Genomic DNA, 23,126 nt, shown 5'->3' with positions numbered 1-23,126 from the left:
ATATACACTACTATTCCATGTTTGGAGTAAGATTTTTTTTAGAAGAAATTAATACTTTTATTCAAAAAGGATTCACTTCAACTTGATCAAAAGTGACAGTAAAGACTATAATGTTACAAAAAAAAATATTTCAAATAAATGCTGAAAACAAATGTTTCACTGTTTCCACAAAATCTGAAGCAGCACAACTGTTTTCAACATTAATAATAATCAGAAATGTTTCTTGAGCAGCAAATCAGCATATTAGAATGATTTCTGAAAGATCATGTGACACTGAAGACTGGAGTAATGATGCTGAAAATTTTGCTTTGATCACAGGAATAAATTACATTTTACAATATATTAAAATAGAAAAGAGTTATTTTAAATTGTAACAATATTTCACAATATTACTGTTTTTACTGTATGAGCAGAAGAGCTTCTTAAAAAACATGAATGTTACCGACCACAAACGTTAAAAAAGTTGCATTAAATAATTGTAATTTAATGCACATTTAATGAATCCAATGTAAAAACAATATTATGTTCATGACCTAAAATCCTTATTATAGTGAAATTATGCTAGTTTGTATTTAGCATACAATCATACTGCAGTCTCTCGTCTGTTTGTTAGTTTTTAATCAGGATGAGGTAACTTACAGAGCAGCCGTCGACGAGGGCTTTGATGTAGGGGCTGGTCTCGTAGCTGAGCTCTTCATCGTTGGCACCCTGGAAGTGTAGCGCCCTCTGGTAGCCGCTGTTGGCAGTGAGGTCCGCCCAGGCCACTGATCGCTGGCAGTGGTAGGTCAGGTTTTGACGAGCCTGAATGCTGAGCAACCGCAGGAATCCCAGCTGGACAACACCCACGGGCTCTCCACTCCAGTCAACATATGAAAACTACAACAAAAAAGACAACATTATATCATGATTCACAAAATAATGAACTCGACACTGTAATATTTCTTAGATTTTATCTAAAAAAACATTCACACTGAATTAATTAAAAATGAATGATTTCTAGATGCAGTGTCACTGCAAATCACTCTCAATGTGAATGCGCTTTAAATCAATAGTTCACCCAAAAATTACAATCCTGTCATTCTTTTCTCACCCTCAAGTTGTTCCAAACCTGTATGTTTTTTTCTTCTGTTGAACATAAAAGAAGATATTTTGAAGAATGTGGGTAATCAGACACTTGCTGGTCCCCATTGACTTCCATAGTATGGAAGTCAATGGGGACAAGAAACTCTTTGGTTACACACATTCTTCAAAATATCTTCTTTTGTGTAAATGTTGACAGAATTTTGGGTGAAGTATCAATTCAATAAAGAGCTTCTGGTTCATTGATGCACATACTTTGCCAAATTAAACATATGAATTGAAGAGATGATTTTGAAGAGTTTTGAGGTGATAAACTCACCTTGCTGCCCTTTGCAAACTGACTAAACCAGGACCCAGGCTTCTCCTTTGGCCAAGTGTTCATCTTCACCTATGGCAGAATTTGGGACTCGTAAATTCAGACCAATCCAGATTTAATAAGTCTTAGTGATGTTGCAGTAAAACATAAACATATAAAAGTGAATGACAGCAAGTTCTTACATTTTCCACAGCTTTGCTGGGATACAAGCACGTCTCTCCTCCGGCAGTGAAGTTACAGTAAACCTTGAACGAGTCCCGAGCGCAGCCTTGATTTGGATCAATCCAGTACTCGCCTGAATAAAAGAATAAGAATGATTCGAATGCAAAATGGCTCTCCATTGGTTATGGAATGTGTCAGTCACATAGTAACCATGACGATCGTACCGTCTTTCAGATCTGGTTGGCTGAGGTGGAGGTCCTGGCAGGTGCGGGCCGGGCTTTCCTGTGTTCCCAGCGGGAAGCGCATGCTCTCGATCTCCTGGCGCAGGGAATTGAGCGAGCCGAAGATCTCCTCCATTCCTTCATTACCGGTCAGGAACTCTGCGCCCGTGCCGTCGGCAGCCTCAGTGTCAGTCTCAGAGAGCATCTTACTGCCGTCGACGGAGCGCTTGGACTTCTTAGGGATCTGAAAGGGCAGCGGCTGGATGACATCTCCAGGGGGTCCCTAAAGAAAAAGGAGAATAAAGTTGCATTTCAAGGAACTCTGGGATGCACTGATCTCTAATTTGTCTTGAATGAAGTTCATCTCAACAAAATAATTTCACTGCCAAATGATGATTGTGCATTTGGTATGATAGATAACAGATATAACTCACAGGTGGTCCTGGTGGTCCTTGTACACCCTTTTCTCCTTTAGGACCACCTCCGCCCTGAACCACAGAGAGAAGACATACAAAATTAGTGTCATTTTAGTGTAAAGTCTAAGACATGTGACCTATGTATAATACTTTATTTAAACACTACCTCACATAATATGGCTCATGATATACTTTTCACACAATTATACATATTTAAGGAAGGAATACTCACAGTGGCACCTTTAGCTCCTTTGATACCCCTCGGACCCTGTGAGAAACATCACATCCATTCAGCTTTAATCCAAGACACCAGTGTTTTGAGATGATATATTTTGGTGCGTCAGTACTCAAGTTGAGTACTCATAGTTTCAAGATTATTTAAAAGGTTTAACAAAGGATTGAGCATGAAGAATCAGTGCCGTCAAGTACTTAAGACACATTCTCCACAAAATACGGTATGATAAACAGCTCTACTAAATGGCAGTGAAAGTTTACTCACAGGCATACCAGCAGGACCTGCAGGACCAAGAGGACCAGTTCCTCCAGACATACCCTAAAATAAAACACATTAAGAAATAAGGGGAAAAAACATGGCATTTGATGATATGAAACAGGATATGAACTGGGAAAGTTTTGCATGTACACTACTGCTCAATGGACAGATTTTTAAGGTTTTTCAAAAAGTCTCTTCTGCTCACCAAGACTGCATTTATTTGATAAAAATACAGTAAAAACAGTAAAATATTCTTAGAATTTAAAATAACTGTTTTCTATTGTAATATTTTAAAAAATGTAATTAATTCCTGTGATCAAAGCTGAATTTTCAGCATCATTACTCCAGTCTTCAGTGATCTTCAGAAATCATTCTAATATGCTGATTTGCTGCTCAAGACACATTTCTTATTATGATCAGTGTTGAAAACAGTTGTGATGCTTTATATTTTTTTGGAAACTTTGATACATTTTATTTCCCAGGATTCTTGAATGAATAGAATTGAATCATTTGCAACATTAAAAATGACTTTACTGTCACTTTTGATCAATTTAATGCATCCTTGATGAATCAAAGTAATTTTTTATAATAAAAAATCTTACTGACCCCAAACCTTTAAACAGTAGTGTATATTTGTGGTCTGATTTCGATGTGCGGAGGACGTGACCAGACATCACATACCGTTTCTCCCTTGGGTCCTGAAGATCCCTGTGGTCCAGGCATGCCTCGGTCTCCCTTCTCTCCTTGTTCTCCTGGGGGCCCAATCAGACCAAGCATACCTGGATGTCCCTTCTCACCCTTAGCACCGGGGTCACCACGAAGCCCTGCCAAACCTGGAGGACCCTGTATTCAATATACATACATATATCTCATGAAACTGTAATAATAGTTCACTTCTTAGTGTAAGTGTTTCAGGAATCAATACTTGTATATTGCATACACTGATAGTACAGTCTTTTTCCCTAACCTGCACCTCCATAAGGTGTGTGTTTGCTGTAATGCTCGAATACAGAGGATCTTACCATTGGACCAGGAGGTCCCTTCTGGCCAGCAGCACCTGGAGCACCTTGCTCACCCTAAATAATATTATCAGTTATCAGAAGATCATTTTGGTAAACACTATATTAGCTATTGGTAAATAAACAGATTAAAAACGCAATTCCAATATCTTACCACTGTTCCAGGCAACCCTCTTAGACCCTCAGTTCCTGGTTTTCCTGGTTGACCCTGTGGCCCCACAGGGCCTGTCTTTCCTGGAGGGCCAAGGGCACCTGAATCCCCCTAAAAAACATGTAACATGAGGACAAAAAAACTACAGAAAGCCTGCTTATTTGTTGCAGCTGTATTTCCTTTAATTTACATAGTCCTACCTTGCTTCCCTTCTCTCCCTGACGACCCTCCGGTCCCCTTGTGCCTGGAGGACCCTGAAATATGAACATTAAATATGTCCAGAAATATGCATTTTTCTATTCGATCATGCATACTTTTTGTTTTTGTAAACCATATATGTAAATACATCTTACCCTCTGTTACAGTGAAATACACCATCAATGATCCGTTATACAACAATACAGAGCTTACAAATGAACATATGATGGTGGTAATGTTGGGCTGTTGTAAAATAAGTTAATCTTACTCTCTTTCCTGGAGGTCCAGGTGGTCCGTTCTCACCGGTTGGTCCAGGTGAACCCTAAAGCAATGCAAAAATAGTGCTCAGTGTATCCTGAGAAATACCTTATAAGTATGCATAAGGAAGATGTGCTCTATAGGAGGAAGATCACTCACAGCTTCTCCTTGTTCTCCATCCTCTCCTCTTTCACCCTTTGCTCCATCTTGGCCCTGCAAAGAAGATCAGAAAGAAAGTCAAACATTTTTTCTTGCACTGATGAATCATATACAATAAGACCAGGAACATGTATGAAGAATGGGTCAAATTCAATTTCATGTTGACTTTACGCAAATCATGTTTAATTATATAAATGAAAGCTCTACTCACTCGTGGTCCAACTTCACCTGGGGGACCGGGATCACCAGGGAAACCAACAGGACCCTTGAAAACACAAAAATCAGCTGCTGAAGAGTCACACACAGACCTGTTTCTCATTTCAAAGCTTAGTCACGTTTAGCACATACAGGGTTTCCTTTGGGTCCGTCATCTCCATGGGGTCCTTTTCCACCAGCAGGACCAGAGGTGCCCGGCTGCCCAGCCTCTCCCTTCTCACCACGTTCTCCTCTCGGGCCCTGCCATCAGATAAGCAAACCAATAAGGTGTTAGCTATTTTACATCTATTAAATAAATAAATATAAATGTAAGCATTTTGCACAGGTTCAGAGGACAATTAAAATGTTTTGACTAAAATTCTCACCATTTTTCCTGGCTCTCCACCAAGACCAGGTGGTCCGGATTCACCAGGCTCACCCTGTCAATACAAATAAAACGACGTCAAGTGCCATCAATCAGATTTGCTGATCTTGTCAATAAAAGTCATTATTCATGCAGAAAGTTGAACTCTTTTTTATACTTGCCTTCTCTCCTATGGGACCTGGATTACCCAAACCTCCTGGAGGACCTTGAGGACCCTGAAAAATTAAGGATGTGCATTAAATTAGACAAAAAATGCCTAATTTACTGACCACAGAATGCCATGATTGACCAATCTGAATAAAGTATTCCAGAGAGTCATTGTTTAGTGATCATAAAACATATAATAATGAACTGTCATCATTTGTAAAATTATTATTCATAGTGCAAATTATGGTACTTACATCAGCACCATTAGGACCAGCTGGACCACGTGGACCTGGGGGACCAGGAGGACCCTATAGAAATACATAACCAGAAAACATTCGGACATGCAGGCATCATATGTATTAATTCTAAGGGTGATTCTAAAACATCATATGTTGCATTATACACATCAATTGCACCTTTAACTGCCTTTAAATCAAAATATTCAGACTCACCATTGGACCAACATCTCCCGTCTCTCCTTTTTCTCCAGCTGGGCCTGGCAAACCCTAAAGATGTGAATGAAGTACAAATAGCTAAAACATCCAGTCTGCAGAATTTAATTGGTAGGAGTGAATAAAACACAATCTGAATGCAGCACCTGCAGTCCGATGGGGCCTGGAGGACCTGGGAACCCTCTTGTCCCATCATCTCCCTTAGCGCCAAATGGTCCCTGTTGACCTCTAGCACCTGTCTCACCATCAGCACCCTGAGAAGAGATTCACACAAGCCAATATAACCTTTTGACTAACTGTGAATAGTAGCATGAATTTGTGATCCCATTAGTTTGCATTAAATCACACTTACAGCTGCACCAGGCTGTCCAACAGGACCCATTGGCCCAAGTGGACCAGGAGGACCCTGTAAATATGCAAATAATTGATTATATATAGATATTATGTCCACCAAAACAAAATATAATAATGCAAGAATTTCACATTTTAAGACCAACTGAAATGGCTTTATACACTTTTATTAGTTGACGCATTCTGTTGAAACAGGAAGCTCATATTTGTTTCTTGAACATTATGATTTCACAAGCTGAACGCTCATTTACTCACATGTTCTCCCTTGGATCCTTTAGCTCCCTTTTGTCCTGGCTCTCCAACCTCACCCTATAGAAATAACAATTCAAATTTACATTTGTCAAGATCATCCACATAACTGCGATGATTTGAGACTGAGATATGAAGATGTCGCTGACCTTGTCTCCATCCTCTCCAGCAGTACCTGGAGGTCCAGCAGGGCCAGGGAGACCAACTGGGCCTTGGATGCCGTCGCGACCAGCTGGACCAATTGGACCTTTCTCTCCCTGTAAAACAGGGTTATCTTGTTTGACAGGCCTATATATAAATCCGTATTAGAGATAAGGTGCAAACCTAGAGTAGACACTTACTGGCACTCCCTTCTCTCCCGCAGCTCCAGGGGGCCCCTGAGGTCCAGGTCGTCCAGGTGGGCCGACAGTACCTGCGGTGCCAGCTGCTCCTCTCTCCCCAGGTGATCCCTGCATAGAAATTCAGTTAGGGTAACATACTGAAAGACCATCATTTAATTTCTTAATTCCTCAAAAATAAGATCATAAACCTCTGGGAATTATTATTTATCATTATTATTTCATCCTAAAATTAAAAAAAAAAATCATAATTTTCATAACAACTAAGCACATAATTTATTCTCTCTAGCACACTGTAATGTGAAAATAGAGTTATCATTATGAAAAATATATTTTGTAAAAAAAATTATAATATTATTTAAATCATATACACATTGCAATTGCAAACAAGTACAGTATACATTACAGTATTGTATTTATTATACTACCTTTAATTTATGCTAATTTAAAATAAAACAATTAAATGATTAATATATAGCGATAAAGATTGTCATTAAAAAGGCTTTATTTTATGCAGAATATAATTTCTTATATTTCCTTTTGATTTTGGTGTGAAATATGAGCGATATCAATATGAATTCATAAGTTAGTGGGGTACTAATCACTAATTAATGTGTATATACTCTTAAAAACAAAGGATGTTTTTGCAGTGATGCCATAGAAAAACTATTCTGAGTTCCCCAAAGAACCTTTCAGTTCTTAAGAGAGCCATTTTTTCTTAAAGTGTGAAGAACATTTTATAATCTAGAGAACCTTTTTGCAGTATAAAAAACCTTGTGTGCAATGAAAATGATTTATGGATGTTAAAGGTTCTTCATGGAACCATAAATAACAAAAAGGACCTTTATTTTTAAGAGTGTATCTACTTGACATTTCAGATTCTGGTTATTATGAGCAACATACAGCAGGCCCGGGTGGTCCAGCAGGGCCTTCATTTCCTTTCAGTCCTCCAGTGCCCTATGAAAACACAAAGGTACAGCTCAGTTAGGTATAAAACATTTATGTGCAGTTTTAAAGTCGGTTGACAAAATACATTTAGAAAAGGTTTTATACAATATAAAATTCACTAGAATGGGTGAGACTTATTACTGGAGTTCCTGGCAGTCCTCTCTCTCCTGGGAATCCTCTCAGTCCAGGGGGTCCGTCTTTACCGGGGCCACCGGAGGGACCGGGATCTCCTTTGGTTCCCTCTTTACCAGACGGCCCAGAAAGACCTTGCTCACCGGGTGGTCCTGGGGGTCCTGAGTGACCACGCTCACCCATCGGTCCAGTCTCACCAGAGGGACCCTAAACAAGAACTAGACTTGAGTAAAGCTTGTACAGTTCCATACGTTTTTGAATTGATTTGAAAGATTTATTGATTTTTGAGGAATTTTATTAACAATTTCTCGAGAAAGAAACCCATTTTGCTTGATAAAAGCACAAAACTCACCTGTGGTCCAACAACTCCCGGTGGCCCAGGTGGTCCAGTTTTGCCTTGGAAACCCTAAGAATGCAATGTGAAAAATATATGTTGCTGTTTAACTTTGATCACAGTGAATTTTGTACTTTAGATGATAAAAATGAAAGATACGTACAACTTCGCCTCTCTGTCCAGGGTGTCCAGGCAGTCCATCTTTCCCTGGAGGTCCCTTCAAAAATCAATCGACATATCAATAAGCAATAGAGTAAAACGAAAGTTTTTAAGCATCAGATCAAACTAATAAACTGTTCCCTACAGGAGGTCCCTTCGGCCCAGGGAATCCATTTGGACCTTGAAGTCCAGTTAGTCCCTGAAAATATGCAGAAACATTATAAATAAATTAAAGCTGAAGCAAAAACCTAGACTGAAAGGTTTTAAATAAATAAAATAAAATTCTGAAATAAACATACTCTCTCCCCAGGTGGTCCAGAAGGCCCATCACTGCCAGATCCGCCCTAAAACATCAGAACGTAGAAATTGATTGATTGAAATTAATTGATCTTTATTGTCATTGTTGAAAAACTACAAAAATTATTTGAGCAGCTCCTCAAACTATGTCCACTATGGCAACAATGAAAACTAAAAATAGCAATAAAACCGAAAATAATTTTGAATTAATCTCATACCTTAGCACCTGATTTTCCAGTTGCCCCACGGGGTCCTCTCTGCCCTCTGGGACCCTAAAAAGATTTTTTTTTTTAAAAAGAAGAAGTCTTAGAAAATCATTGCGCATTGCTTTAAGTCAACTGATTTGAAATCTGTCATCTGCTTGAATCAAAACTCGCAACTTTAATCTACAAAACAAATCAGACCAACAAAAAATGTTTGTTTAAAAAAGTGACGAATTAAAACAGGCTCTTACTGTCGGCCCTCTCTGTCCTCTTGGTCCAGTTTTTCCAATCAAACCCTGGAAAGAGAAAAATCAATTCAGAATATTTCAGCATCATCAATTCTTTTCCAAAATAAAGGAAGATTTTCTTTTAATTAATTTTTAATGTGAATGAAGGACTTTACTCAACTTTGACCTTTAATGCAGACCTTGCATTGACATCCCTGTGACCTATAAATGCTTCTACTGTAACTGTTGAATTTTAGTCTAATTTAGTTGAACAATTCTTACCCTCGCGCCTTTCTCGCCATTTGCACCAGGGAATCCTGGGAAACCCAGGGAGCCCTAAAAATACAAGAATTACATTGATTTAAAAATGCATTCAATTTGATTAAACACCTGGCTATATATCTTATGATGCATCATAAACAATATTATTTTTTTTGTTTACCTTAATTCCTTGCCTTCCGGGATATCCAGGAAGTCCAGGCACACCAAGTTTACCCTGGATTGGCATAATTTTGTACGATTTAATACATCTTTAGACCAGCAACTAAAATATATTAATTGTTATTAAATAACAAACATAACATTTATATTAATTACAGCTTACTGTCAATATTAATGGCAATGTAAAACGTAGCTTATATATATAATGGAACAAATTAGAAATCATGACTCATTTTGCATAATCAAACTAACCTTCTCTCCCACCAGGCCGATAGGACCAATTTCACCAGGAGGGCCGACACGACCCTTCGGCCCCTCAGGACCATCCTCTCCTCTTGGGCCAGGCACTCCCACCTCTCCCTGATGGTGCACAACAAATCTCAATGGGCAGTTGAAATGGGTCAGTAAAGTCAAGTGCTTCATTACCATTTACTATCATTTTACATTTGTGCTAAATCACGTTAATGGATGAGCTTCTATCCACTGATAATTTGTAATATGTAAGACATACCCTCTCTCCCTTCACACCAAAGTCTCCTTTGATTCCAGGGAATCCGTCCTCTCCCTGAAAGTAAAGTAAAAAAAAAAAACATTTAGCACTGATTGTTACATATAAAACTGTAGCACAAAATGGTTTCGGTTTATGTTTAAACTTGATGTTTTGGACCAAAAACACTCACCTTCTCTCCCTTATGGCCCTTCAGTCCACGGATACCTTGAGCTCCCTGTCATAAAACATTTAGTCTGTTATCTTAATCTGAGTCTTACACGTGAAAGCAGATATCAACTATCAACAGCCATTACCAATACATAAAAATCTCCATAGACAGAACTGCATATAAAAATGACACAGACAGGGCCTCATGGGACTTAATGTCCTTTCTACACCCAGAAAAAATTCAACACACCATTAGAGACTCTGTTAACTCATTTTACAACATGTGGAACCCTGTCCTTTCTTTTGTTGAAACTGTATCCTCATTAGAGATTTGTATTTTTATTTTTTTAGTTCCTGTGGGTTAATTTGGGATAGGTAGGGTAAAGAGTGTTGTTCTGGTTTCTTGTATAATTTTATTCATTTTTCACTATACCTGTTAAAAAAAGAAAATTACAGTTTGTGTTGTTTATATTGTATGGCATGCATATATTGTCATTTTACAATCTGTTTAATAAAAATATTGCAAAAAAAAAAAAAAAATCTACAGGGTGATTAAAGGATTTTTTAAAGATTGACCTCCATAATACTTGCAATGATCAAAGCTATCTGCATCCAAACTAATTAAAGAAGATATATATTTTACCTTAATTCCCCGAGGGCCAGGATAGCCAATAGACCCCTGAGGACCATTAGGACCCTAAATATGAACAAGAAAAATAAATGTCAACATATGAACACGCTGGGACTTATGAACATGTCTGCCCTGAAAATGTCTGTCTATATATCTAACAAAGATATGTATACATATATATTTGTTCTGTAGCTGATTACAAAAGTGCACAAATGCAGAAAACATACAAATAGTTTTGACACAAATGTCATTTAATTTATGAAGTTATAAAGAGAATTCTACTTTGCATTATCATATGGCCTCACCTGATTTCCTTTGGTTCCAGTGGGGCCTTCCTTTCCGGGATGACCCTGTTAAGACATGAACAGCATATTCTTTATTCTTTACCACAGGTAAATAACCACATACATGTCTTCTGTAACCATTTTGTTTTGCCTTATTAAATAAACTGACAATTGGTCTAAAATGATTAATTCACATAAACTATAAGATGTTAAAACACCGAACCAACAGGCTTATTTTGAATGTGAAATAAACCCATCTTGCACTCACTGGAGGACCGTCACCTCCGGGCATTCCTGGTAGACCAGGCTTTCCTGTGGGCCCCTTTAAGAAGACATACAAAATGTAATTATAATTGCATACTTGAATACTCGATCTCAGAATAAGACTGGACATGTATGCAGACTTCAAAGTGGTAGGTCTCTAAAGCACTTTCATTGATTATTGATAATTATAGCTTTGTGTTCCACAATTATAAAAACACTCACTTTCTCTCCTGGTGGTCCAATAGCACCCTGTGGACCTGCCATTCCCTATGACACAGAAAACAATAATATTTAATATACTTCACTATGATTTTGTACATTTGTCATTCATTTGTAATAGACTCATTGTTCACCTGTGTTCCTGGAGCCCCCTGCTGTCCTGGAGGACCAGGCTCTCCTTGAGGCCCCTTAAAAAAGACAAGGAGAATTAGGACATATACTGTCATATACTGTTTTTTTTTTTTTCTGTTACATTTTCTGATTGCTGTTGTTATGAATATTTAACCTGTTACACACATATGCCAATTATTGCATATTTTTACACTGTTCAAGAGCGTGCACAGAGTAGTCAGAGTGCATTAGGGTAATGTTAAAGAACACAAAGAATTTGAAGTCAATGAATGTCAAAGAATTTACTGACCAAGCTTCCTTTTGGACCATGTGGACCATCATTTCCACGAACACCCTGGCAGAGGCAGATAATATGGAGAAATTAAAGAAAGATCTGGACATCCCTATACAAATATTTCTTTTTCAAATCTTCCATTTTTATGGAAGTTGCTGTGCAGCCATTGCCATTTTAAAAATGTACATTTTATTATGCAGTATTTGTGGTTGAGCTTTCAATGAATACTCACAGGAGGTCCAGGAAGACCAGAAGGCCCTTTAGGCCCCAGCAACCCACGGGGCCCCTATAGAACAAGAAAGAGGTTCATCAAAGAACGTACAAAGAAGTCAAATAAGTAGCCTTACAGATTTTAAATTGGACTACAAAAGCAATTTATACAGGTCAGTACTATCATATACACTGTCATATGTGTGAGAAACAGATAACCCACCGGTTCGCCGGGAAGACCTCTAGGTCCAATGTCTCCATCGTCTCCCTGACGATTATCAAGGTGGAAGAGGACAATTAGAAAAAGTTCACTTTTTTAGTTTTATAAAGATGATGATAGATAATCAAGGAAAAAACGATCAACAAAGATCACAAGGATGTTCAGGCAACGTAGATCATATTAACTATTGTTAATTTACTGTAACAGTACAAAATCCTTGAGAAGTACCCTTTCTCCGTCCTCTCCAGGGGGTCCTGTGGGTCCCATTCCTCCAGTTTGACCCTTAAAAAATAAAATAAATAAATAAATGAAACATTTTAATATTATTATGTAACTTATGTTAGCTATGTTCCAAAATCCAGCGAAACCCCTGCTGTCTACTGTTTACACATTGGAAGCTGCATTCGATTTTGGCCAAAAAAGGTATCTGTAATTACACTGCCTTAAAAAAAGGTCACTATGTTTTGAAACAGGGCTTATGAAACATTAACAACGATGTTAAAAAGTGTGAGCACTTACACGATAACCCTTGTCACCAGGCAAACCAGGAAGGCCATCAAAGCCACGGTCGCCCTAATACAGAAAATCATACACATACACGACTTTACAAACCACAGACGCTGCTCAAAAGACTCAAGGTCAAAGTGATTTCTATGAAGACGTTTCAGAGCTGGAATAACACAAATGAATCACACACAGAAGACAATTTTAACCAAAAAGGGTTAAGATAGCCGACCTTAATTCCAGGCTCTCCTGGCATCCCTCTGGCTCCATCAGCACCAGCCCGACCCTGCAGGAAATATCAAATATAAGCAACTAGATTATTTGATTTTTTGAGGGCAACGCAAGTGGTGCCACCAAGATGCTAGGATGCGGTTGCTAGGGTGTTCTGGGTTATTGCTAGGCAGTTTTTTTTTTTTACTGTTTTGAAGTTACTGTGATATTCTGGCCCATAAATAAGGCCTGTGTCGAAGTAAACCTGCATGTTTTGTTTTTCATTAGTCATGAACACTGTAGTGGACTCACCCTCCGACCAGATTTACCAGGAGGACCAGACAATCCATGAGGACCTCTGGGGCCCTGCAAAAACATAATAGGGATGCATGATAAATTAGAAGGCTGTCTCTTTATATCCAAGATATTTATACATTCTGAATGTCCTGCTAGTGTTTCTTAAGGTATGGCTAAAAATTATAATGTAAGAAATCCCAAATCAAGGACTTTACCTGAGGACCATGGTCCCCACTTTCTCCCCTTAAGCCAGGACTTCCAGGTGTTCCCTATACAGGATCACAACATCAAAATGTAAGCACTTGACAAACAACATGTAATACTGTAACAGACATGCCTGTTTTATTTAAGTTCTTTTACCGTAGGTCCTGGACGGCCGGTGAGACCCATTGGCCCTGGTGGGCCTTTCATAGCCAGCTAGACAGAAGAAAATTAAGATGCATAAAGTTAGACCTCAATGTGGAAAAACTAATAAATAAATATTAAGTAATTGCTATATGACAGCTGCTACTAACCCGAGCCTGAGACAGGATGGCTTGAGCTTGGGCCTCCTGTGCCGAGGCAATGGGCCCTTTTTCGCCAGCACTCTGTCCGAAACGGAACTGCAAGAACCAGAAAAGAGTTTTGCAAATTAAAGATTTGAAATTATTTATTAGTTAAGTAATGTGGATGTAGCAACTCGGGAGGAATAAAGTCACATATAACTTGTTTAACCATAACGGTATAATGGTGACATCTAGTGGTGAGATGACTTTAAGAAAGAAAGAAAGAAAGAAAGAAAGAAAGGACACAGAGACTTACAGGAAGCATGACAGAAGTTCCAGGAGGTCCTGGGACCCCGTCCGCTCCAGGTAGACCAGCTTTACCGGAAGGACCCTACAGAAACAACCAACAGGATTAATTATACTGCTTTTAATTAAAATTATAAACACTCTAAACCTAACACACTGAATATATATTCACAAGGACATATGCAAAGTTGAAACTATGAGCACCACAGCGTATATTTCAAACTAGCATACTCAAAAGCCAGTATCTAAAGTCAAGTCCCCTTATTTTTATAGCATTTTATACAATAGAGATTGTTTCAAAGCAGTTTCACAGAATTAAACATGAAAGTAACAGAATGATGCAAACTTCAAAAATGAGGAAAATCTAAATTCTGCTATAAAGCCGACAATGGTGTCATTATTCAGCTCTAGTAAGTTCACTGTTAGTTCAGTTTAGTTCAATAATTGTGTAAAGTTCACCCATACCTAAATGTAATATATGTACATATATATATTACATTTCCATATAAGAAATATATTGTCATATGAAGTAAAAACACATATGAAACCTATTAGAAATTGTTGTATATTAACATATACGACACAAATATGCATGTTTATGTACGTGCAATACATTTTTGGACATACATGTCATGTACATCTATCCTAAAATCCATCAATACTTGATATTATGTAAGTAAAAAAAAGACAGACATGTGTTATTACAAACATGCAAATTTTTGCATATAATTTGTTTTAATAGAGTTACATATAAAAATAAAATATATATTTCTGACATTGTTGCTACATATAATATCATATACAAAATCATCTCTACTCAAGACAGCAATGTCATTATTCAGCTCAAGTCAATGTTTTCAATAAGTTCAATAAGTGTCGATCTTGCAAAATTTAATCATGAGCAAATTCGAGTCAGCTATAAATCAGAAGACAAGAGCATCTTTATTCAGGCCAATTCAGTTTTGTTCTCATCCGATAGCATCAGTGCCATCAAATCAGAAATAAATGAATATTAAATGTCTTTTAGACTCCAACTAAGCAGCGGCAAGGAACCCAAACTCCATCATGTGACAGAAATAGAGAAAAAACAGCCTAATCTAAAGCATAAACACACATACAACTGTCCACTCACCCTCTCACCAGGATCCCCAACAGAACCAGGGGGTCCCTGGGGGCCAGCGGAGCCAGGGAGACCCTATACAGAGAGAAAGTTTGCATAATTAAGAGTATATAATCTACCCAAATCACAACTGTGAAACTTAAATTTTATCATAACATACACTATGTAGTGAAAAAGCAAACTGGATAACTAGCAATGCTCAATATGGCAGTTCTATGAAAGTAAGTTATGCTTTTCAATTAGAAGAGTCAAACGTTATTTGGTCATTAGCTTAATTTTGGGGAGGAACTAATCAAAAACAAATAAATTGAACATACTGCTGGTCCTTCTGGTCCAGGTGGTCCTTCAATCAACATGCCCTGCGAAAACAGTAAAATTAAGAAAATAATACATTTAGAAAACACTAATACATGAAATACATCACAATTCTATTTTGTAGCACCCTCTGCTGGCCTGGATGAATTACATGTCTTAACAGATAAAGCAGTTGCCTTGATTATTTCCAGTTGTCATAATGGAGTGCTGTTTTGATTATGGAAGTATGACTCTTACAGGTTCAAGGACAGCAGGCTCTCCCTTCTCTCCCTTCTGGGCTCGCACGGAGGCCTGAGGAAAACAGATATGTAACCCAAAACAGAGCCCAGTCAATATACAAACAGAAGAAAGCATCAGTCCAATACGTTCAGGTACCCACCTACATTATACATTATAACCCCTTTTTGTGGTTTTGGACGTCCATCCATAAACCACTGAAACTTAAGATTTACCTTGACTGACAAATTATTTTTTAAGGAAGTTAAGTAGATACTTAGCTGACCAAACAGGCTTAAAATTTCACTTATCTGCTGTTGTGAGGCCATCCATCTAAATGTAAGGGACCACTATACATTTTTATTCTTGTATATGCAGGTCTACAGAATGTTAATACATACTGCACGGAGGCCTGAGGAAAACAGATATGTAACCCAAAACAGAGCCCAGTCAATATACAAACAGAAGAAAGCATCAGTCCAATACGTTCAGGTACCCACCTACATTATACATTATAACCCCTTTTTGTGGTTTTGGACGTCCATCCATAAACCACTGAAACTTAAGATTTACCTTGACTGACAAATTATTTTTGAAGGAAGTTAAGTAGATACTTAGCTGACCAAACAGGCTTAAAATTTCACTTATCTGCTGTTGTGAGCCCATCCATCTAAATGTAAGGGACCACTATAAATTTTTATTGTTGTATATGCAGGTCTACAGAATGTTAATACATACTGTACAGCTCTGGAGCTGACGTCAAGCAGAAACACTGTGGTAGCCTTCCAAGAAGATACTGTTGTTCTATGCTGATCGAGATTAGAGCTGCTCTCAGATCAGCATAAGAGCAGAGGAGTCAACCAATACTGAACTAAGCACTCTATGCAGACTTGCAGAGGAATCTTGTGCAGGAGAAGTAGTCTTAAGTCTTTAAGTCTTGCTATAAAGAAGGTTTGCTGACATGGGAACCATTTCCTGTTTATGGCATAACTTGCTAAACCATTATGCTGAGCAAACTTGATTTAGTCTTAAGTAAACATTGAATGCAAATTAGTTGACTCTGAAGTTCTCTTCCAAAACCTAGTGAGCAGCCTTGCTGTCAACTGCCTACCAGTGTTGTTACTGTTAACTAAAATAAAAATGAAAATGAAAAAAAAAAAAAAAAAATGAAAAATGTCCAGAGCCTTGGACGTGACACATGGGGAAACAAAATCAAAGATATTGTGACCACAAATTAAGAATTCAATCCCATGACTAATCAGTTCGTTCTCTTGTTTCAGTTATATCATGGCCACTTTGTACCAAAATTTTAATTTAGTTAAATCTTGTCTAAATTAATAAATCATTAGAATGAATTTTGTGGCTACAATTTCTGTGTTTTTCTTTTCTTTTCTTTTTTTCCCCACATGTCATGAGTAGGGCTCAAAATTTGACATAAAGCTGAAATACAAATATACATAGATGAAAATCTAAAATAAATAAATAAATAAAAGTAATTAAAACTTGAAATGTTTCCAACAAGTACAAAAATAACTAAAAATAAATTAAATGGTATAAATGCAAATTGTATAAATAAAAAAAATAAAAAAATGACAAAGTACGTATAATTACTGCAACTTAAATGAAAACTGAAAATATAAAAATAAAAGCCAATTCAATATACTATTATAGTATATCTATGACTACAACAAAAGTTTGACTTTAACATGTTGCTAAGCAAACAATGTGATAATTTGATAGTCATATCAATACATTTGATCAACATTGTCCATTTCATTAAATATAAATAGATTTATAATCAATACCTCTTTTTTGCCATCTTAGATGAATTCTAGATTTGCCTTTAAAGTAAAGGGACACATGGGCTTGCTGTCTTCAAACAAGGTATTTGCATTGCCATCACATTCTACCTTAAATTTCTGTCTAGGCAATTAACTAGGTCTTGGAACAGAGCTCAAGTCTTGGACCAGTATTAGACCAGCACCAGCGCTTGGCTGATCTTAACAACTTCTTGCTTGATTCCTCTGCAAGATTTAAAGCCACTGCAAATTCAATTTAAGCTTTTCTCAAAGCTTTAAAGTGAATTTACTGGAAAGCACAAGGTAACTTACACCTCCCTCATCTGTCACAGCGGACAGGGCAGGGCCAAAGGTGTCTTCCGTCTTGCTTTCGATGATGGGCTCATTGTAGTCCCTGTAGGAATAGTCATACTCCTTTGTTCCAAAGTCGCTTGTAATGTACTCCTCAGTGAAGGGCTCGTCTGGCGTTTGAGACACCCCTTCACCACCTGTCTTGGTCGCATCTACTTCCTCAGCGCCAACAGTCTCGTCAACCTGGGCCGTACCATTGGGAGCAGAGGTAGGGGTGGAGTGGATGGTTTGGAGGATGGAAGATTATATGGTGTGATGGGGCAGAAATGAACAGAAAATAGGAAAATAGAGGGGAAAGTGGAAATTAGAAGGCAAAGAGAATAATCAGAATAATAGATCTTACCTGTTGTAAAACAGATATGAGAGAGGGGCAATCATCCACACACAGGCACAGGTTTACAGACACATACACACAGTATCACAGTCTTCTTCATGTCTAATTTTACCCAATAGTCTTATTTACCACTTTATTGTTCAGTCTGAAGGCCTGTTCACACCAAGAACAATAACTATAAAGATAACTGTAACATTAATCATATTAGCATCCACACCAATGGACGATAATGTTCTGTTTATTATAATCGCATGCAGCTACTTTAAATGCTCAAGCTTTTTAAAGCAGGATGGAATCCTGCTCTTTATCATTCATCATTTGAAAAAAAAAGTTCTAAAAGTGATTCCAATGATGTCATTCCTATGTGTAGTTACTATTATATTTGTGTTGTAAACATAGAATAAAAACGATTATTAAAAATGCATAGTTACAGTTATCATCCTTGATGTGAACGGTCCTTAAGAGAGCAGTTGTCCATTTCTTTTCCGTCATCAAGGCATTGACTAAGCAAAATGTGTGACCATAATTATGAGCGTTGTGCCTCAAGATAAAACTGAAATCCTTTTTCTGGTGCATTTTCCAAATATTGTTAATAAATCAATTAATTAATTTCAAAATGAGACCACAGAATCACTCAGGTCTATGGCAACACACTTACTCTGAGGCAAAAACTAAAGCACTGCTTCCTATAGTCTCTTACCATTGTATTGTTGACCCTTTCATTTAAATTTTCTGGCCATGTCCATTTCCAAACTATTCCTAAACATCTTGTTTATTCTTAAATACAAACCTGACCAAAAAGTGCCACTCTAGACAAGAAATAAGTTTTAGTTGGGTCTATCCATAACTAACTAAGCTGCTCAAAGTAAAGTTTAGCAGTTTCTTAAATCTTACATAATGGCAGTATCTGCATCCCAAAAATATCTCAAAAGAAGCTGTCCAGCAATGAATGCATGGTATTCATTCCATAATTGTACCATTTCTTTTGTGATCTCTGTTTCTCAAGATTTCTGTTCTTATGTTAAGATGGTGTCATGTCCAGTTTTGACATAGGAACAAGAAGAAAATCTTGAGGCAATTTATAGAATCACAAAAGAATATCTGATAAAATGGATGCTATGCATTCATTTTTCAGTTAAGTACAGCACTTATCATGGCAAACGTGGCTGCAGGATGGTTAATTGTTAAGGTAAAATATACACAGGCTGGTCTCACCTCCATTGTAATGGTTTAGAGTAATTGAGAGACTGTTTTCAGCTCCATGTCTCTCAGATATCTATGGGTGTGGGTTACCTGGTTAATGGTTTCTTCATATCCAGTCAGATCACTCTCTGGCTGTGGGCTCGCCTCTTCTTCTACTGTGTAATAATAATCGGTCTCTGTGGGGGTGTGGTCAGCCTCTGAGTAAGCAGGATCTACGTCCTGATTGGAGGAGGCCGAGAGATGGGTGGGTTGGGGAGGAGGTAAGCAGATATGAAGGGGAGAGATTGATTAGTATGAAACAAGCTCAAGTCTGATGAACTTGTAGAAAGAAAAGATCAATGTGTTTTTGCCAACAGACACACAAAACACCATTGATCTCATGTCATAGTAAAATCAGAACAGGAAACTTTTGCAGCTGGAATCAAAAATCTTGTAATAAGCCTTTACACTGTGAAAGACTTATAAGATTTGCTGTCCCAGATTTTCCTTTCAACCTGATTTGGTTTAATTAGCCACTTTGCCATGTCAAGGATAAAATATAGTCAAGTTGGGTCAAAACTTGACTTTAAGGTTGTTGATGTTGGTGTCAATAGTCTCAGACCATTGAAACACAACTGACAGCATTAGTAAACAACTTTTGGACATTTGTCCACAATTTCAGATCTTCAACAAAGACAGAAAGAGTTGATAATCATGGAGTGCAGCGCCACAGAGTCGCTGTTTTAAACAGGATATTCTCTGTGAAACTGCTTCATTCACATACTACTGACAGGACAGCATTTAACAAACAACACATAAAAGAGAAACAGGCTGAAATCATAAAGTGAGATGAAGAAAGAGACTTGTTGTGTCATGTGTAACATTGAGCTCTACCAATGACTCAATAAACTGCGACTAATCGCTCTAATGCTCTAATCGGCATTACCTGGTGATCTACTTTCTAAAAACTAACCGGTTAGAGAGTGTAGATTTGGAGTGAAAAGAAGACAGACAAAAGACTGTACAAATAGCCATGCGGTAATGACACAGTCTATACCGCTTATCATATCCTTCTAATGATCTCTCAGATCATTTGATATATGAAAGGGTGGAGGAGATCCAGTGGGTCTGTATGTCTCCAACCTCACAGCTGGTCAATCTCATGATACCTTTATGGTTTTACTCACTGATTTAAAAGTAAAAAAGTACAAAAGATGTTAAAAACGTGCTTTAAAAATGTAATTTTTTTCTTCTGCGCTTTCCTGATCCTGTTTTGAATGACATTAATACTGAAAACGTACAGTATGTAAAACCTGAAAGGCAAATGTTGGACCTTATTCACAAAGCACACCAGAGTATGTGTTGCATCTGAGATCTTTCGACATTTTCAATGAAGACAAATCCTAGATCAACAATTTCTTTGAGATACTTTATGAACGCGGTCCTGGACTACCAGGATGGCGAGGTTGGAAATACAGCTCTGGAAAGCCAACGCGGGTTCTTGATTTTGTACCTGTTGATAACCATTGGTGGGTTTCCTCTTGGGTATTTCTGGAGAAGACATGGTCGTGCCACTCACAGCAGCCTTGTCGAAGGGTGGGAAATTTTTGGACATTGATTTGACGTTATTGACATCCAAGACCTTAGGCTTTGGAGGGAGAGGCAAAGGCGCAGAGGTGGGTTTAAAAGCAACAGGTTTTTGAGTTTTAGCGACTTTGGTCTGAAACTTTTCTACCACAGGTTTGGTCGCTTTAGGCTTTGCGGGTACTGCATTGGCTTTTGTTTTGTCTTTGGCTGGTTGTGGTCTGGTCTCTGCTTTCTTAGCAGTTGTCTCTGACTTCTTTGCTACTGTTACTTTGGTCACTGCTGCCTTTTCAGTCTTCGCTGGTTTCGCACCATTGCCATTAGCTTTAGCTTCTCCTTTTGCTTTTTTCTCCACAGCTGCCTTCCCATTGCCATTGTTATTGGCTTTGCCATTGCTGCCAGCCTTAGCCTTACCATTGGCATCTTTCCCATTCCCATTGCTTTTGCCATTGCCATTACCATTTACTTTAGCTTGACCGTTATTTTTTCCATTGTCGTTTGCCTTCTTTTTGTTTTCAATCTTTGGGGCCGGTGTTGCTTTTGGTTTGGATGCTAGTTTAGAAGCTAAAGTAGGTTTTGTCTTTGAGATAGGTTTGGCCTTCGGCTTTGGAGTTGGCTTGGTTTTAGCTGGAGCAGCTTTGGCTGGGGCAGTTTTTGGCTTATCAGCTTTGCCGTTGTTCGCCTTTCCCTCCTATTTGATTAATATTGTTTTTATTTAAAAGCGTAAGTGTCAGGTCAGCGTTGATGAAAAGAGAGTGAATGAGAGAGAGATAGAGAGTGGAAGACATCAGGGATGGGTGGGATTGAAAGCAGTGGGGATGGACAGAAAAAGAGAGAGACAACACAATGAATTTAAGATCGCTGGCGTTTGAATGACTGACTGAGATTTCACTGGCATTACTGGATACAGTATGAAGCTAAGTCAGATTTAGTTGTTTATATTCATTTAATAAGTTTAGACTTCATGAACTTCAATCATACCTAAAGAAACAAATAATTTGATACTGTTTTCTCCAATAATGCCAATCTCCACATTAAAAAAGCAGCATGTTGTGCGCATGGGGATGTAACGCTGTGAGGCACTGGGGGAAAGTTTGCTCAAATAGCATCTGCTGATAAAACTGATGCATGGCTGGTACACTGTGCTGCCCAACTGCACAGAAAGAGAGGGATATTAAAGGAAAGGAAGGGAGATAGTCATAATGCACCATTCATAATCCCATTAAAATGACATTGCTAGCAAATCATTAAAGAAAACCGTTTAAGTAAATAACATAAAAATCTGAATACTGATTCAAATATTATACACCAATCAATGTGAAAGGAATGAATGGCGTAGACTACCAAGATTCAGATGATAAGCAAAAGCACAAACTGCAGAAAATAAAACAGGCATATTAATTGAAGACTAATCCTCAAGTTGACACATACTGAGCTAAATTAAACTAGTATAGGTTAACTATACTCACAGTAAAACACAAAATAGCTTTTTAAAGAGCTCAGTGAGCACGCAAGATAAAGACATGACTGTTCACAGGGCAAGAAAAACAACACTACAAATAAGTGAGAGTACAATCTTGGCCAAAGTGAAAGTAAACCTATACAGTGAAGAGATGGATATGAATAAACACATAGACACAGACGCTCGTTGTACATGATAACAGATGAGAGTGACACAAGACACAAGCGAACTCATAAGTTTTGTTACTCACACAACAGGTGAAAAGTGAAAACATGCAAATACACAAGACTGAAACCAGGTTTAAGAAGAGTAATGCCATGCAACTGGGAAGAATGAAAAGTGGTTTTCTTTAAAAACCCTGTTTACCTGAACTATTATGTCAGCATCAAATCAATGTTACAATGGCCCTGCTTACATGCACATTAAAATTCTGAACGGTCAAAATGTTTTTGGTTAATTTACTATGAAGTATTACTTAATTGCAGTAATTAACCAGAATATGGACTTTAGCCATAAAAAAAAAAAAGTAAATTAAAAAAGAATGAACCAAGTTAATGTAAATATAATATTTAAATATAAATAAAAAATAACAAAAAAACGTAAACATAAACTTACTTAATTTACTAAACATAATTTAGATACAGCATAAATATACCATAAAATATATCTGTATATATATATATATATATATATATATATATAATATATATATATATATATATATATATATATATATTG

At 37.5% G+C, this 23,126-nt stretch overlaps 1 protein-coding gene across 1 annotated transcript in view; it reads right to left on the bottom strand.

Annotated features, from left to right (window-relative positions):
- Nucleotides 1–609: 609 nt before the first annotated feature.
- The window catches only part of LOC107694162 (collagen alpha-2(XI) chain-like), a 36,803-nt gene continuing 14,286 nt past the window's right edge, over nucleotides 610–23,126 (bottom strand). The window contains exons 6-63 of the mRNA XM_016493774.1: nucleotides 19,454–19,582; nucleotides 17,788–18,009; nucleotides 15,698–15,751; nucleotides 15,463–15,504; nucleotides 15,158–15,220; nucleotides 14,036–14,110; nucleotides 13,750–13,836; nucleotides 13,595–13,651; nucleotides 13,450–13,503; nucleotides 13,250–13,303; nucleotides 12,960–13,013; nucleotides 12,743–12,796; nucleotides 12,452–12,505; nucleotides 12,227–12,271; nucleotides 12,026–12,079; nucleotides 11,809–11,853; nucleotides 11,522–11,575; nucleotides 11,391–11,435; nucleotides 11,173–11,226; nucleotides 10,926–10,970; nucleotides 10,633–10,686; nucleotides 10,012–10,056; nucleotides 9,843–9,896; nucleotides 9,584–9,691; nucleotides 9,333–9,386; nucleotides 9,173–9,226; nucleotides 8,915–8,959; nucleotides 8,679–8,732; nucleotides 8,463–8,507; nucleotides 8,309–8,362; nucleotides 8,168–8,221; nucleotides 8,023–8,076; nucleotides 7,680–7,877; nucleotides 7,494–7,547; nucleotides 6,594–6,701; nucleotides 6,402–6,509; nucleotides 6,259–6,312; nucleotides 6,005–6,058; nucleotides 5,799–5,906; nucleotides 5,653–5,706; nucleotides 5,455–5,508; nucleotides 5,215–5,268; nucleotides 5,055–5,108; nucleotides 4,822–4,929; nucleotides 4,685–4,738; nucleotides 4,474–4,527; nucleotides 4,325–4,378; nucleotides 4,059–4,112; nucleotides 3,862–3,969; nucleotides 3,711–3,764; nucleotides 3,370–3,531; nucleotides 2,695–2,748; nucleotides 2,428–2,463; nucleotides 2,214–2,267; nucleotides 1,783–2,062; nucleotides 1,579–1,691; nucleotides 1,400–1,468; nucleotides 610–876 (exon numbers count right to left, since the gene is read on the bottom strand). Of these exons, the coding sequence (XP_016349260.1) occupies nucleotides 610–876; nucleotides 1,400–1,468; nucleotides 1,579–1,691; nucleotides 1,783–2,062; nucleotides 2,214–2,267; nucleotides 2,428–2,463; nucleotides 2,695–2,748; nucleotides 3,370–3,531; nucleotides 3,711–3,764; nucleotides 3,862–3,969; nucleotides 4,059–4,112; nucleotides 4,325–4,378; nucleotides 4,474–4,527; nucleotides 4,685–4,738; nucleotides 4,822–4,929; nucleotides 5,055–5,108; nucleotides 5,215–5,268; nucleotides 5,455–5,508; nucleotides 5,653–5,706; nucleotides 5,799–5,906; nucleotides 6,005–6,058; nucleotides 6,259–6,312; nucleotides 6,402–6,509; nucleotides 6,594–6,701; nucleotides 7,494–7,547; nucleotides 7,680–7,877; nucleotides 8,023–8,076; nucleotides 8,168–8,221; nucleotides 8,309–8,362; nucleotides 8,463–8,507; nucleotides 8,679–8,732; nucleotides 8,915–8,959; nucleotides 9,173–9,226; nucleotides 9,333–9,386; nucleotides 9,584–9,691; nucleotides 9,843–9,896; nucleotides 10,012–10,056; nucleotides 10,633–10,686; nucleotides 10,926–10,970; nucleotides 11,173–11,226; nucleotides 11,391–11,435; nucleotides 11,522–11,575; nucleotides 11,809–11,853; nucleotides 12,026–12,079; nucleotides 12,227–12,271; nucleotides 12,452–12,505; nucleotides 12,743–12,796; nucleotides 12,960–13,013; nucleotides 13,250–13,303; nucleotides 13,450–13,503; nucleotides 13,595–13,651; nucleotides 13,750–13,836; nucleotides 14,036–14,110; nucleotides 15,158–15,220; nucleotides 15,463–15,504; nucleotides 15,698–15,751; nucleotides 17,788–18,009; nucleotides 19,454–19,582 (4,437 nt within the window). The remainder of the gene's footprint in view (nucleotides 877–1,399; nucleotides 1,469–1,578; nucleotides 1,692–1,782; nucleotides 2,063–2,213; nucleotides 2,268–2,427; nucleotides 2,464–2,694; nucleotides 2,749–3,369; nucleotides 3,532–3,710; nucleotides 3,765–3,861; nucleotides 3,970–4,058; nucleotides 4,113–4,324; nucleotides 4,379–4,473; nucleotides 4,528–4,684; nucleotides 4,739–4,821; nucleotides 4,930–5,054; nucleotides 5,109–5,214; nucleotides 5,269–5,454; nucleotides 5,509–5,652; nucleotides 5,707–5,798; nucleotides 5,907–6,004; nucleotides 6,059–6,258; nucleotides 6,313–6,401; nucleotides 6,510–6,593; nucleotides 6,702–7,493; nucleotides 7,548–7,679; nucleotides 7,878–8,022; nucleotides 8,077–8,167; nucleotides 8,222–8,308; nucleotides 8,363–8,462; nucleotides 8,508–8,678; nucleotides 8,733–8,914; nucleotides 8,960–9,172; nucleotides 9,227–9,332; nucleotides 9,387–9,583; nucleotides 9,692–9,842; nucleotides 9,897–10,011; nucleotides 10,057–10,632; nucleotides 10,687–10,925; nucleotides 10,971–11,172; nucleotides 11,227–11,390; nucleotides 11,436–11,521; nucleotides 11,576–11,808; nucleotides 11,854–12,025; nucleotides 12,080–12,226; nucleotides 12,272–12,451; nucleotides 12,506–12,742; nucleotides 12,797–12,959; nucleotides 13,014–13,249; nucleotides 13,304–13,449; nucleotides 13,504–13,594; nucleotides 13,652–13,749; nucleotides 13,837–14,035; nucleotides 14,111–15,157; nucleotides 15,221–15,462; nucleotides 15,505–15,697; nucleotides 15,752–17,787; nucleotides 18,010–19,453; nucleotides 19,583–23,126) is intronic.

This window comes from Sinocyclocheilus anshuiensis, unplaced genomic scaffold (genome assembly GCF_001515605.1).
Source record: "Sinocyclocheilus anshuiensis isolate Anshui unplaced genomic scaffold, SAMN03320099.WGS_v1.1 scaffold1110, whole genome shotgun sequence".
NCBI lineage: Eukaryota > Metazoa > Chordata > Actinopteri > Cypriniformes > Cyprinidae > Sinocyclocheilus > Sinocyclocheilus anshuiensis.
Note: the sequence above shows the minus strand (reverse complement) of the source record. Positions and strands in the feature narration are given on the sequence as shown.